Source organism: Polyodon spathula, chromosome 47, assembly GCF_017654505.1.
Source record: "Polyodon spathula isolate WHYD16114869_AA chromosome 47, ASM1765450v1, whole genome shotgun sequence".
NCBI lineage: Eukaryota > Metazoa > Chordata > Actinopteri > Acipenseriformes > Polyodontidae > Polyodon > Polyodon spathula.
In genome coordinates this window covers 1,240,972-1,255,028 of record NC_054580.1, presented here as the reverse complement: position 1 = coordinate 1,255,028, position 14,057 = coordinate 1,240,972, and the positions used below count along the sequence as shown (strand labels likewise).

The following is a 14,057-nucleotide window of genomic DNA, read 5'->3' as shown; positions in this document are numbered from 1 at the left end:
GTATATCTTTTACTATGACTCTACAGCTGTGGCCAAAAGTTTTGCGTCACCTAGAATTTTAGGAGTGAGATGTAATAAAAAAAAAGAAGAAGAATATAATTCAGGCATTTTATTTAACATCATGTAATCAAAGAAATTACAAAATTATATCACAAAAGTCTACCGGAAGTCATAATAGTAATAAACTACTTCATGTTAGATTTTGAAATGTCACATTGCTCAATTTGTGTCAGTTTTTTGTTCAGTATATGGGAAACTACAAAGCGGTGTGTAATTCAATATGTTAATGTAACATTGTTCAGCAGCTTTCATTTCACTTTATGAAGCAATATTAGTTCATTCTGAGAGGGTGATGCAAAGCTTTTGGTCCAAGCTGTATGAATAAAGTCCTTCTACTTGAATTCAATCACTGTAGTGATAGCAAGCAGAAACCAAGCAAGCAGCGTAGAGAAACTCATGGCAGGTCTTCAATAAGAACATAAGAACACAGTATAGTTTACAAACAAGAGGAGGCCATTCAGCCCATCTTGCTCGTTTGGTTGTTAGTAGCTTATTGATCCCAGAATCAAATCAAGTAGCGCTGGAAAGATCCTAGGACGTCAGCTTCAACAACATTACTGGGGAGTTGGTTTCACAATCCCACAATTCTCTGTATAAAAAAAGTGTCTCCTTTTTGTGTTCTTAATGCTCCTTTATCTAATCACCATTTGTGACCCCTGATCCCCTTGGTCGACACTGTCAATATCTTTTAGAATTTTGAATGCTTGAATCAGGTCATAGTCTTCTTTGTTCAAGACTGAACAGATTCAATTATTTTAGCCGGTCTGCATATGACATGCCTTTTAAACCAGGAATAATTCTGGTCGCTCTTCTTTGCACTCTTTCTAGAGCAGCTATATCATTTTTGTAGCAAGGTGAACTGAACACAATATTCTAGATGAGGTCTTACTAATGCATTGTAAAGTTTTAACATTACTTGCCTTGATTTAAATTCAACACTTCTCACGATAACATGAGAGTAGATGTTAAACTTCATGCTGATTTGAACTCGGCTCTCGCCAAGATAAGCACCAACTTAAACGTAGCTTTACAGTAAACTAATGTGATCCATCTGCATCCATCTTTCCATCTGATGATGTAGATATCCTTCTGCTTGGTGTTGACGGCTGAAGTGTAATGCTGGCTCCAGGGATCAACATATTTGCATTCCCAGTGCATCAGCACACGCAATGTCTGCGATGCAGGCTCCAGGGATCAACCACAGTGCGATCTCCCCAGCGCATCAGCATGACAACCTGTCTGGATTGAGCTAAGTAGGGTACATCTCTGGGGTCTTCAAGTGGGCTCCTTCTGTCCTCTGTGTTTCATCGACTAGCCCACAACACCTCAATAGGGCTCAACACTGATTCTGGTGTCCTAGCATCACCCCCCTCCATCCCCCACTCAGCTCAGCCCAGCTTAGTTACCTGCACATCAATGCTGCTTTCTTTTTATTGGGCTTGAGATCCCCATATAGAATCTTTCTGTCTCAACCACAGCCAGGTTCTGCTCCTTTCTGCTGCTTCAGATAAGTTCTTCACTGTGTGACGCAACTCTTGGCCACTGAACCCAACATCTCTGAGTAAACCGTCCTTTGCTAAGACCCACCTTACATCCTGTCAAAATGTGCCTTAATGTTGCAGGTGATGAACACAAAGGACATGAGGGATCCTCACCCACCCAGAGGTTTAGGTTCTGTGGTGATGGGAGAACATCATATGTTGATGTGATGAGGAAATTGATCCTGCTCTGTTCCATTGTCCATAGATCTTGCCAGCTGATCTTGCACTGTTCCACACTTTTCCTTCTCATCCATTCTCCCTACTTGGCTTGGGAAATGACCTTTACACACCTGATCCTCTCCTCCTGCTTTTGCACTTCATTGACTGCCAGCTTGCTCTGTTGATCTGGGGTTGCCTTGTGCCAAGTAGGAGGAACTGAACTGAGACCAAGACCTTCTCTTCCATACTGTACTTGCCCCATGATATCACCAATTCAAAGGGCAGCCTTTGCATCTTACACAGCTTTCTTTGGCGCACTTAAACTCCTTAGTTAATGCCGAGACTGGTAGCTGCAGTATTCCTTTACCATAAAGTCCCATTCTGCTGAGGCAGTGTGGAACTCTATTGTTGTCAAGGAAACCTTGTACAGAGTCAGTGGCCACAGCAGTCTTGGCAGTAGACCAGACTGAAAGCACCAGCGTTTCAGTTTGCCAGGTAAAGTGCTGCTGTCTATTCTCTTCAACCCTTCCACTGCTTGCTGTCTAACTTCTCCCACACAAACTGTGCCCTTTAAATCACAGTTGTACCATCCCCCAAGACTTTTCACTGGCTTCTCAGACACTGTTGGTATTGCCTCACCATTAATATAGCATTTTATCTAATACTTTACCTTTTATTATAGGGATGCTCCTTGATTTAGTGGGCTTGAATTGCATTCTCATTGGTAAATTTGCCCAATAACAGATTAGTGCAGGCTACGGTTGTCATCCATGTATGCTCGAATTGGAGGTAGTCGCATTCTAGAAGCGAAGTGCTCTCCTCTCACTACCCATTTTGATGCCCTAATAATTACTTCCATTGCCACGGTAAAAGCCAGTGGAGAAATGGCACATCCTGCATTATTCCAGCTTCTAGGCATTGCCATATTGTGCTGAATTCTGAAGTTGAAAAATGTAAATTGCAAATTTCCAACCAGCTTTTGCAAAATTGGGCATTAGTACACAAAAATAAAAAAACAAATGCTGCTCAAAGAAGTTCATGTGGCACCGAACCATATGCATTAGCCAAATTGAGGAATGTCAGATGAAGCTCCTTCCCCTCCTTTTTAGCTGAGGAAATTTGTTCCCAGATGACACTAATGTGTTTGAGGCATCCTAGAATGCCCACTTTTTGTACTGAAGTGTCACTGAAGCAGTTCTTTGCTAGGTTGGTTGACAATCTGAGCAGTAATGCTGAAGAAAATCTTGCATTCTATGTTTAATAGGAAAATGGGGCAAAACTGACTGATGCTTGCAGAAACTAAATGTTATCCAATAAGAAGTTAACTGTAGTTTGACAAGTTTCATAAACCTAGTTTAGTGATTGTCCAAACTATTTTACCCAACTATACAAGTTGTAAGAACACAAAATAAACTGCTGTATATTGTTTTTGTAAGGGTTTCAGACACTATGTACCAATCATGTTACTCAGTTCTCCAGGCCAAAGATTTCTTCAAGGGAGTCAAACACCTACACACTAATTTCTAGAAGCTACAGAAGTCAGAGACAGACCAGAGGGGTTCTTCGTACAGAGGTTTTAATTCCACATACAAAAAAAACTAGCAGAATTGTGCTGGCAAGCTACTGGAAACCATGCATTTCATCAGTTGGGGGCAGGAACAAGGAGCTCACTGCTAGACTTGGAGCAGTCTGGATGACGCCACATGCAGTAACCCATAGACAGGGCTCCCAGGAGAGCCATCAGGAGAAGTGGAGCAGCCAGGACAGGCAGCCAGGCCAAAGCCTGCTGGGGTTCTGGGAGAGGAGATAGCAGGAGTTAGCAACAGAAAGGGTTCCCAGCACAGGTATGGTCTCCACAGTGCCCAGGAGCAGCTTTAATAGGAGTCCATTACTTTAGGACTTGCAGGGAGGCATGCTTAGGGTGGGCAGTCCCTGTGTTCCAATACTAAACCATTTAAACTTCAGGTCATAGCTTTGTGGTATAATTGTAGTTCTATGCTGTGGATTTGAAGGCTTTGGCAGCAGTGGTGTAACGTTGAATTTAACATTACAAGGGAACTTTTACTGTAGACATGAAGTCAGGGCTGTTTTTATACATGCAAGCCACGTGTACACTGGATTGGAAACTGCAGGCTGTACTCACCCTCCAGTGACAGAGCAGGGCTCCTCTGGTAGATTTCCTGGTTGTCAGCAGACAGCTCATCAGAAAGGATCCTCAGGGGTCCCAGCACTGCAGTGCGTCTCAGCCCCTCTTCAGCTGCTCAGGAGAAAGGGAGCCTGGTTAGAAACGGGACCTGCTACACAACAATGCCTCATGCAGTACCAGAGTCACTACAACAGGGGCAGGTTGAATCAAGCCAAGCAGCAAGACTACTTTGTGGCCGACAGGCATCAAGCAGAGTACCAGCAAGAGAGAAAGCAGCCTCAGGTTAGAGGAGGTGTTCTTTGGTAATCAATATTGAGGTGCTGCACCCCCAATTAAGGATCCTTTGGCTGCGATACAATTTTAATGTCACTCAAATGAAACCCCCACAGCTACAGTATATAGAAACAGCAGTATTACTACCAGTGTGCCTCCTCTTCCTCATATTGCAGGAGGAAGTGCAGCAGCTGCACACAGAGCTCTGACCAGGGTTATCCAGGAGCTCCCACCTAGAATACAAGAGCAAGACACAGAACCTAAAGACACTGCAATAGACTGCTACTGGATAGAGCGGAACAATGAAGTCGTCCCCCTATGACTTGCACCCACTACATGAACATGTAGAAATGCAGGAGTGAACTATGCATGCACAGACTGTTCCATAATATACCCAGATTGGTTTAGGACTCCAGCACAAAAGTGCTTCCCTAGGGACTTGCACACACACCTTGTTATCCCAGTTCTTGGGAAAGTGAAGCGCCATTTCAATTAAATGCGCCACACAATTGCAAGGTCAGAACTGCTGTGCAGATTGTTAGTCCTGGGCCCCTGTGGTGTTGGTTAACTGGAGCTCACAGCCCTGCACTCCCCTTGTACAAAAAGCAGCCTCAGCAGGGTCCAGTCCTTACCTCCTGGTTCTCTGGTTGAATGAACAGGCTTTCTTGGTGGGGTCATTGAGCTGGGCAGGGTCCCAGGCCAGCAACCGGCAGTGGATATAGACCTAGGAAAAGCTCAATGTTACTGCTCTTGAACCTCTGAATTATACACATGTTACTAGCTGCCCTGTGCCCTCCAATACAATCCACATTAACCCATCAGATACTCACATCTGTGTTCAGTTGGGTAAACTTGAAGGCCTGGACAACCAGACGTATCTCAGAGGTCTGGACTCGGGGCAGAAACCTGGAGTTAGCAGCCTGGCCATCTACAAAGCATCTGCAGGGAGAAACGAGAGCACTGAACAGGAGGAAGCACTCGTCAGGACTGGGGAACTATGGGTCCAAGACCAAGGTAGCATTAAAAGGACAAGTGCACAAGCACACTGGACCCTTAAGGGATGACAGTTTGCAAGCAGGACTGCTGTGCTCCCAAGTGCTAAACATGCAGATTTAAACTCTGCATTTCCAATAAAGCAGAATGAATATCTACCCATGGTTGGCGATGAGCGGGTAGGTCTGGCTTGAAGGGCTCAGCTCTGGAGTGCTGGCAGCAACACACTCTTCTATGTAGACCATCAGTGGCATGTGGAATTGCTGCTTCACTGCAGCTGCAATGAAGATGGGGGACCCCAGGAAGAACAGACTGGAAGTGCGTGGAGCCGAGAATCCATCTGACAAAGGAGGGAAGCATGAGAACAGCAACCCACCCAACTCGGCTCACTAGCCAGGACAGAGCAACACCAAAGGAATTGCATAAATATTTCCTACTGGACTGGAGGAAGTGACCCAATGAGCAGCACAGGCTGCTGCCCCTGCCAGGTTAGTGTTGCACTGGACACCTTTCTAAACAAATAGACCAAGGGTACATTGTAGGACAGCAAACTCACCATTCATAATCCCCATGGTAAACTCCAGCTTCCCAAACCCAGAAGCATCCCCAAGTGCAGGGTTATACACTGGAGGAGTCCAGCCAGCAGGTCTGGAGAAGATAAGGGTAGAAGCTTTGGTTAAAGCAGCAAAGACAGTTTGCATTCAGCAGAAAACAGAGACAAGTCTTTATAAAACTGAACTAAACCTACTGGGAGCACCAACGCTATAGAGGTTAACAGCAATTGCAACAGCTCCTTGAATGCAGGAGAAGTCAGTGGATAATGTAGGCACAATTGCCCGACTAATAATTTGATATAAGGACATACCTGAACTAATCTGTTGGATTCAATTTTAAGCACACAATATGCAATACCGCATTTGAACTATTGACTGGAGCAGCTGCTGAAATCACCTTACACAAGGGGGGGGGGGGCCCACAGGCCAGTGGACAGGGTCACATTTAAGCATCCAATCAGAATTTATGGTGGAAACAAAGGGCTGGAGACAGAAGGAAGTTGGGGTCATCCCATGCAGAGTCAGTTGTGGGGAGGAATGTACAGGACTTTTGCAAAGAACTACAAGAACAGGCAATTTGCAGCAACAATTTTGAATTTATTTCTGGTCTAAAAACATGGCACCATAAGACAGCACTAAGCTTTATACCGCTTGACTGCAAGAAGATACAGTACCCTGCAATAAATGAACATCAATGAAAGAGACATCTGCAAGTCAGTTTGTGTACACGTCAAAGAACCATTCCCAGCTAGGGCACAAGCTTCTGCTCCTAGTTTGTAATCACAGCAGAACGAGACTGTCTGCCTTGGAGGTGAAGCATTCAAGAACACCACAGGATGTGCGAAACCCCTACTTGGGTTTTGAAGAGAAAGAGCCCAACTTGGGTTTGAAGATTTGTGGAAACAAAGACTAACTACAACTGAAGACTTGTCTGCAGACTTTTGGGGTCTTCAAGGAACTGTTGAATATAATTCCCTTACTTTCCTTGTAGAACTAGTGCAATTACAACAGAGTAATTCTTAAATTGTGCGTCTGAAACCTCAGAGTTTGAACCTTGTTAAAGTAACTAAGCTGCTTAACTCATGAAGTGCTTATTTGAAAGTAAGCTTGTAATTGTTAAACAACTGAAGTCCAGCCTTAGCAGTGATGTTGCTAGAAGAATTGAAATTGAGCAAGTTTTGTATTTGAATAGATGCTTGTTTAATAGTTATTTGCCTGTGAGCATTTAAACGGAGGGCCACTGTCTGCATAGCTGAGGGAACTGCCAGCAGAGCAATGTCATCACTTGCTAGCAGAGTCATGCAGCCTCTGAGAGACAGGAGTGACTGTACTGTTAGAATGAAGTACTGAACTACATGGAATGTTAGGGTTCTACTTGTACTGTAGTTTAATCATGTTAGAGAAACTCTAGATATAGAAGCATCTACATCCAATGATGGAGTTTACTGGTGCTGCATTGATATGCATGTGAATCATTACCTTGTGAGGATTTAAGTTTCCTTTCTGTACCATTAGTATTATCTATAAAATTTACAATATTTTAACCTACCTTGTTGTGGTTGAGGGCGTTGTATGTTCATTGCAATTCCTCAATCTTATACATGTCATTAAAATTACTATGATCAGGTCTTAACGTGAATGAATATTTAACAGATTGTCTGTTCAGTCAGTGATCCAACATGATAATGGCCATATGGTATTCATTCAAGTTGATCACATTAATTTGAACTATATTCATTATTCAAATTGTTATTAAACTAACATGATTAGCCCCACAGTAAAAACCACTCATTAGGTCATTTTAAATCAGGTTTCCCCTACATGCTGCTCACACTACAGCTCCTTACTGGCTCAAAAAAACCCAAATCAGCATGCAGTGGCACCAGTCACTCGTCAAGAGGGGGCAGCAAAGGGTTCAAGACCTACAAGCAGAGAAGACAGCTCCACAGTACTCACTTGGTGTAGGTGCACACAATAGCCTGAGTGAATGGAGTCTGGTAGAAGCCATTCTGGGTGGGCTGGTACTTCAAAACATTCATGTAACTGGTGACATTGGTAGTAACCTGGGCAAAGCAGCAGATTAAAGTTTAAAAGCACAATCCCATTATTCCCCTCATTAAAGCCAACATTGCATTTCCTATGCAGTGGGAGCCAGAGAAGCACAAACAGCCAAAGTGGACACTCCCAGAGCATTATGGGTACAGCTGCAGTGGTCCATATATTTGTATTACCCTTTGTATAAATGTAGTTTCCCTGTGATCTGCAATATCCCAAATGACTCCACAGAACTTGTAGCTATATGTTGAATGTAATTGAATGGGGGCCTGAGCTGGAACTAGTACTAAAAGAAATGAGGCTTGCTTTAGATGCCACTTACCATGCGTATAAAGCTGCAGTCAAGCAGCCCTGATTGGAACTGCACAGTGTTATAGCTGCTGGTGGACGGAGAGCAGCTTCCCAATAGAAAACCTTTGGGGTCCAGAGGTAGAGCCTGCCCAATGTTCAGCAACACCCTCACACTGACAGAGTCCACACCACAGGCTACAGTCCCAGCTACAGGGGAGAGAATGAAACATTTCACACATGTCAACAATTCATGTCAGTAGGGATTAATCATACAGACAGGTTTTAGTCCTACCTCAAATTAACATGGATTTACCCTATTTTGCACATTGATTCAGGATGTTCAGTTATATACTGTGTGGGTACCTGTCCAGCACATCACATGGTGCTACTGCAGCTAGACAATGCATTAGGAAGACCTCATCTGGAATATCATTTCAGTTCTGGTCACCTCGCTACAAAAAAAAATTGCTGCTCTAGAAAGAGCGACCGGAATTATTCTAGGTTTAAGAGGCATGTCATATGCAGACAGGCTAAAAGAATTGAATCTGTTCAGTCTTGAACAAAGACGACTACTCAGCGACCTGATTCAAGCATTCAGAATTCAAAAGGTAGAAACCCAAGGGACTTTCAACCCAAAAAAAAATACAATGGAAGTTTGACAAAGGGCATTCAGAACAGAAGGCACTTTTTACACAGATAATTGAGCACACCCCCTGGGATCCTTCAAGAAACCGTTTGATTTTCTGGGATTAATATGCTACCAACAACCAAACGAGCAAGATGGGCTGAATGGCCTCTTGTTTGTAAGCTTTGTTCTTATGAGACTCTGAACTGCAGAACGGGCAGCAATTGAAAGCCAGATAGCCACAACCTCTCAGCACTGCGATTCAAATAGTTACACATCCCAAAGGAAAAGCAAGAAATCAAAATTTACTGATTTAAAACATTGAGCCACCAATGTTTAGATCAAATAAACCCCATAGTTTTACTTTACTGTTACAAGTATCCAGGACAGAACTGGGTGGGATTTAAGGAGTTTTACAGACAGGTAAAGACCCCCAAGTCCAAGACATCCTAGAGTACAAACCTGAAAGATCCATTATGAATATACAGCTCATACATCGTAGTATTTGATTGTCGGGGTTTTCCGCCGACGTTTCTCCTCTCCCTTAACTGAATTGATGAGCCATTCGAGTATCAATCACAGCTAAGAAACGTGCTAACAGCTAGAATTAAATTTACGGAGTTTGTGAAAAAACTAAACTTTAAAATTCTAAATCTAATTTTCTTCGTTTCAAAGCAGAAGCGAGTCGTCCGTATTAACACGGATAAAAGGTCACGCAGAACGATGGTAATGGTGTCCCACATAACTAAGTTCTCATTACAGCTTTAATGTTTGTCTTATTAAAACATGCCGCCATCTAGTTTGTATATTCTGCTTGTAAATCAAATTAAGGCTAGGCCATTAGTTTAACAACAAAAAAACCAAACACAAAACAAGTGTCAACTGTACTAAACGCGTTTCTCATTGTGCTTGAGATGCACGAATGACGTAACAAGTGTTACTTCAATTAATAAAATGAGAATACAAGAGTCTAGGTAAAGCATCGAAAATTAAGAGCTAATTAACAAATGCAGGAGTCAGCATTGCCAATAAGTGATCAGCACTGATCAGTGTGTGTATATCAGTTACAAAACCAGCTAAACACTGCGACTCACCACTATCATCCATACCAATCAATACACAATACAGATGCAGCAATGTACTGTATGAAATAGCTATACGCTAGAAAGTGCTTCTTTGTTTCCAAGCAGTAAATGTACAACGAGACCCATTACTATACCTCCCTCTGGTACCACTAGAGGCACCCAGCAAAGCACCAGCACAACCCCGCTCCAGAAAGAAGCCATGACGCAACCAGGACGATACTCGCTGAGCCTCGTGCAGAGGCTTTTATAGGGAATTCAAAGCGATCAACTAACCAGGAGAGATGAGCGCATTCCACACGGGCATTCCTGAGAAACACACGGGCTCTGTAGGGTTCAATGTGTTCCGAAAAACGAGTTCTTTTTGTTAAGTGCTCAGTTCGGCTTATGCGTTATACAATTGGCTTTTAAAGAGAAGGTTTTTTTTTTTTTGTTTGTTTGTTTTTTTTTTAAATATAGAAGTGGTGTTTTTGTTACTTGTTTTTTTTCTCGTATGCAATGCTACCGGTCACTTCATTGCGCAGTGTGTAATCTGCTGGCGGTTTTTTTTTCTTCTATCACATAGAAGAACCTTATAAACCGCTAGGCATTTAGGCACGTGTTGTAGTAAACTGCACAAGTGAACCTACTGTGGGCACGTACACATACAATACAGCTATACATCGCATAACATTTACAAGCAGCTCTAGGGTTGCAAACCTGGTATCTAGTTTTGTACTGAAGGACGGTTTGGGCTCCTACCTGTGTCTAAAACTCCTTAACAATAAAACGATCCTCTATCTTGGATGGTTTAATAAAGTAACACTATATATGGTTTATTTGATTGATCTATATATTAGTGGATTGATAAAATAGTTTGATTTCTTGCTTTTATTTGGGATGCGTGCATATTTAAACAGTGCAATAGCTGGCCGTGCTGCTTTTCAGATTCTCTCCAATGATCTTTCAATTGCTGCCCGTGCTGCAGTTCAGACTCTCTCTAGTGATCTTTAAATTGCTGCCCGTGCTGCAGTTCAGATTCTCTCCAATGATCTTTCAATTGCTGCCCGTGCCGCAGTTCAAACTCTCTCCAATGATCTTTCAATTGCTGCCCGTGCCGCAGTTCAAACTCTCTCCAATGATCTTTCAATTGCTGCCCGTGCTGCAGTTCAGACTCTCTCCAGTGATCTTTCAATTGCTGCCCGTGCTGCAGTTCAGACTCTCTCCAGTGATCTTTCAATTGCTGCCCGTGCTGCAGTTCAGACTCTCTCCAGTGATCTTTCAATTGCTGCCCGTGCTGCAGTTCAGACTCTCTCCAATGATCTTTCAATTGCTGCCCGTGCTGCAGTTCAGACTCTCTCCAATGATCTTTCAATAGCTGCCCGTGCTGCAGTTCAGACTCTCTCCAATGATCTTTCAATTGCTGCCCGTGCTGCAGTTCAGACTCTCTCCAGTGATCTTTCAATTGCTGCCCGTGCTGCAGTTCAGACTCTCTCCAATGATCTTTCAATAGCTGCCCGTGCTGCAGTTCAGACTCTCTCCAATGATCTTTCAATTGCTGCCCGTGCTGCAGTTCAGACTCTCTCCAGTGATCTTTCAATTGCTGCCCGTGCTGCAGTTCAGACTCTCTCCAATGATAATTCAATTGCTGCCCGTGCTGCAGTTCAGACTCTTTTTAAGAAACTTGTTTAGCTGCCCGTGCTGCAGTTCAGACTCTCTCCAGTTGATCTTTCAATAGCTGCCCGTGCTGCAGTTCAGACTCTCTAAACTATCCCAAAACTGTCTCAATGGTTTCGCGGCGGTTGCCCACGGGTCAATGTGCGTAGCACAGGTACTTGCCTCAATAAAACGATATGCAGCCTTACGTAGACTTTTATTGTTTTTATTTTTAAGAAACTTGTTTTCAGCTCTTAAACAGTTGCAGTTTAAGGTAGCTATAAGATTTGTGAGTCGAAGAGTCTAAACTATCCCAAAACTGATCTAGTGTATATAAAATCACATGGTAACCCTGCCCAGGAAGGCCTGTTTCCGAGTTCTTCCCCATGCAGTCTCACTTATTTTGAAAGCTCAGGGCTGGCAGGTATGCATATTATAAAACACACACATGCAAAGTACAGAATTCTAGAAACAAACTGTTATACAGTTCTGTGGGTGATCATGATCATAAAGTATAAGTGTCCAAACACATGCAAATAAATAAATAAAACAAATATATCTGTTATATTTTTGTACTAACCCTAGTTTCTATTACTCACCTTAGCTGATGTAAAACTAAAAAATCTGTTATAGTAGCTAATGCAGCCTTTACAGTGTTCAGTCGCCTAACAGTGATACTGCAAACATGAAAAACTACAACTCCCAGAACCCATTGCCCGTTTCTGTAGTCCTGTGTGTGATGCCATAGGTCTGTCAGACTCCGAGTTGTGATTACACAGGGATATTTTCCTGATTATATTCCTTCTTGCTTTGACATGCTAGTTTCTGTACGTAAGTTTATGAGTGAAACTAAACACCCTCTATACCCTGTTCTAGCATTTTGGGATGTGGGGCAAAGGGGATCGTAGTGATTTTGCACAGAATAAAATATACCCAGTAGATTATGAGTAGAAAACAGAAATACTTACGGGTGAAGATAACAAAGTTCTCTTGTTTTTTTTTTGTTTTTTTTTGTTCACTGTGGTTTATACGTCTTTTACTGGAAGTGGCCCCAAGTGTGAGCCCCAAGTAAGGTATTAGTTTAGCTTTTCACTTTTAACACTCTGTGTACACATGAGTCTTATATTCTACTTGATGAATTGGTTAAACAAACCTCTACTTAACAACACGTTGTTCTCTGCATGTTCTTTTTCACTGTGTTTATATAGTCTGTTACTGGTTAAACTCCTTTCACAAAACACGTTCTGTAACAAACCGGTACTGAACAACATGCAGGCAACTGGTTTCACCCTAAGACCCGTGGGAAAATCGAGACGCGTGTCAGCTTGGCCGTCAGACAACAAGCGCACAACCCCTTGTGGTGTGACGATGTTTGCCGCCACGCCTTCGAGCCGCCGTCTCGGGCTCTGCTCGTTCTACGCTTGCTCTGTCTCGCTGCGCCACTCAACGACCTTAACTATAAGGACGTGGGGAGACCCTGGGGCTACACGCCACCCCCACACAAATCACAATATGGGGAATCTTCTCCTCCCACCCAAACTAGCGCCCTGATGAGTCTCGTCGGAGCGTAAGAGAAGGATAATAAGTTGGACGGGCGTCTGAGGGAGGCCGACTAGGAGCTCGCGCGAAACGTTGTGGGGCTGGCAAGATGCGCCTCGCGACGAACAGAATTGCGTAAGCAGAACAATGGGAGTCTCCACTCGCTAAGCCGCCCGACAGACGCGCGACTTCCTCTAAAATTAGAGGTGTCATGCGGGGGTCTCTGTGAGGACACGTCGCGCGAGCAAACGTTGCGCATGCCCTGACTGGTGAGAAGACGACGGACATCCCCAGGGCGGTGAACATGTCGTCAAGCGCAGAGGGCACCAGTATGTGTATTGTCATGTCACTTAGGGGTGGCAAGACAAGGAATGAGGCTGTGCTATGCGGTTACCTGTCGGAGGCGGAGAGGAGGTGGGAGCGTCGATCAGGTTGGCTCGGCCATGCGCGCGTGGGAATTGGGGCCCTTGTTGGGACCCTGTAATAAGTCGTAAGTAACTGACGAACATCGTTTGGCACCTTCAATGGTTATTACATATCTGGTATGTGTTAGTATTTAAATTTTGATTGTTGTGTCGGGTGCCCACATTAAATTAACGTCTAGTATGGTTACGTACACAAGAAAACAACAGTAACTAGTGTTGTGCAATTTCATGAATTTCGTGTAATCTTTTATTATCTAGTCGAATGGTAATTTTTCGTTATACCCACAATTTGTAGACCTTTCTGTAGGTAGGTGAGGAGAACGATTGTACTATATTACTTATTGGGTACAAGGTCGCAGTATACATATATATACATACATGAGATATAACGTACATTACATTACACAATTTCGGACCTGAAACCTGGTTAGACTTAACTTGACCTCCAGTATAAATTTTATATAATACAAATCACATCATAAAATTTAGGTAAACAATAGACAAACAGAACCAAACAAATTACTTATTTTCGATTAAGTGTTTATGGAGTAACAATGTCTATAATAGAGATGGTAGGGACATCGTGTTTTTTTCAAAATTTAATGAACATTTTAAAATCGAAAATAATAACCACGTGACTCACAATCATCAATCGTGAATCAAAGCAACCGTATTTGTT

The 14,057-nt window shown here is 43.1% G+C and overlaps 1 protein-coding gene across 1 annotated transcript; it reads right to left on the bottom strand.

Annotated features, from left to right (window-relative positions):
- Positions 1-3,381: 3,381 nt before the first annotated feature.
- LOC121306273 (zona pellucida sperm-binding protein 3-like) lies at positions 3,382-13,462 on the bottom strand. Its single transcript, XM_041238015.1, has 10 exons — positions 13,348-13,462; positions 8,104-8,279; positions 7,683-7,789; positions 5,729-5,820; positions 5,332-5,512; positions 5,010-5,118; positions 4,812-4,903; positions 4,327-4,412; positions 3,904-4,017; positions 3,382-3,554 (listed from the first exon to the last, which is right to left on the bottom strand). Exons 1-10 carry the CDS (start codon positions 13,460-13,462, stop codon positions 3,403-3,405), a joined length of 1,224 nt encoding a protein of 407 aa, XP_041093949.1. The 3' UTR covers positions 3,382-3,402.
- Positions 13,463-14,057: the final 595 nt, after the last annotated feature.

Coding starts and splice junctions, on each gene's coding strand:
- LOC121306273 (XM_041238015.1), bottom strand. CDS start 13,462: ATGTTCGTCAGTTACTTACGACTTATTACAGGGTCCCAACAAGGGCCC. Junction 5,119..5,331: donor CCGCTCATCGCCAACCATGG/GTAGATATTCAT, acceptor TTCTCCCTGCAG/ATGCTTTGTAGATGGCCAGG. Junction 3,555..3,903: donor CCCTGCTCTGTCACTGGAGG/GTGAGTACAGCC, acceptor CTCCTCTCCCAG/AACCCCAGCAGGCTTTGGCC.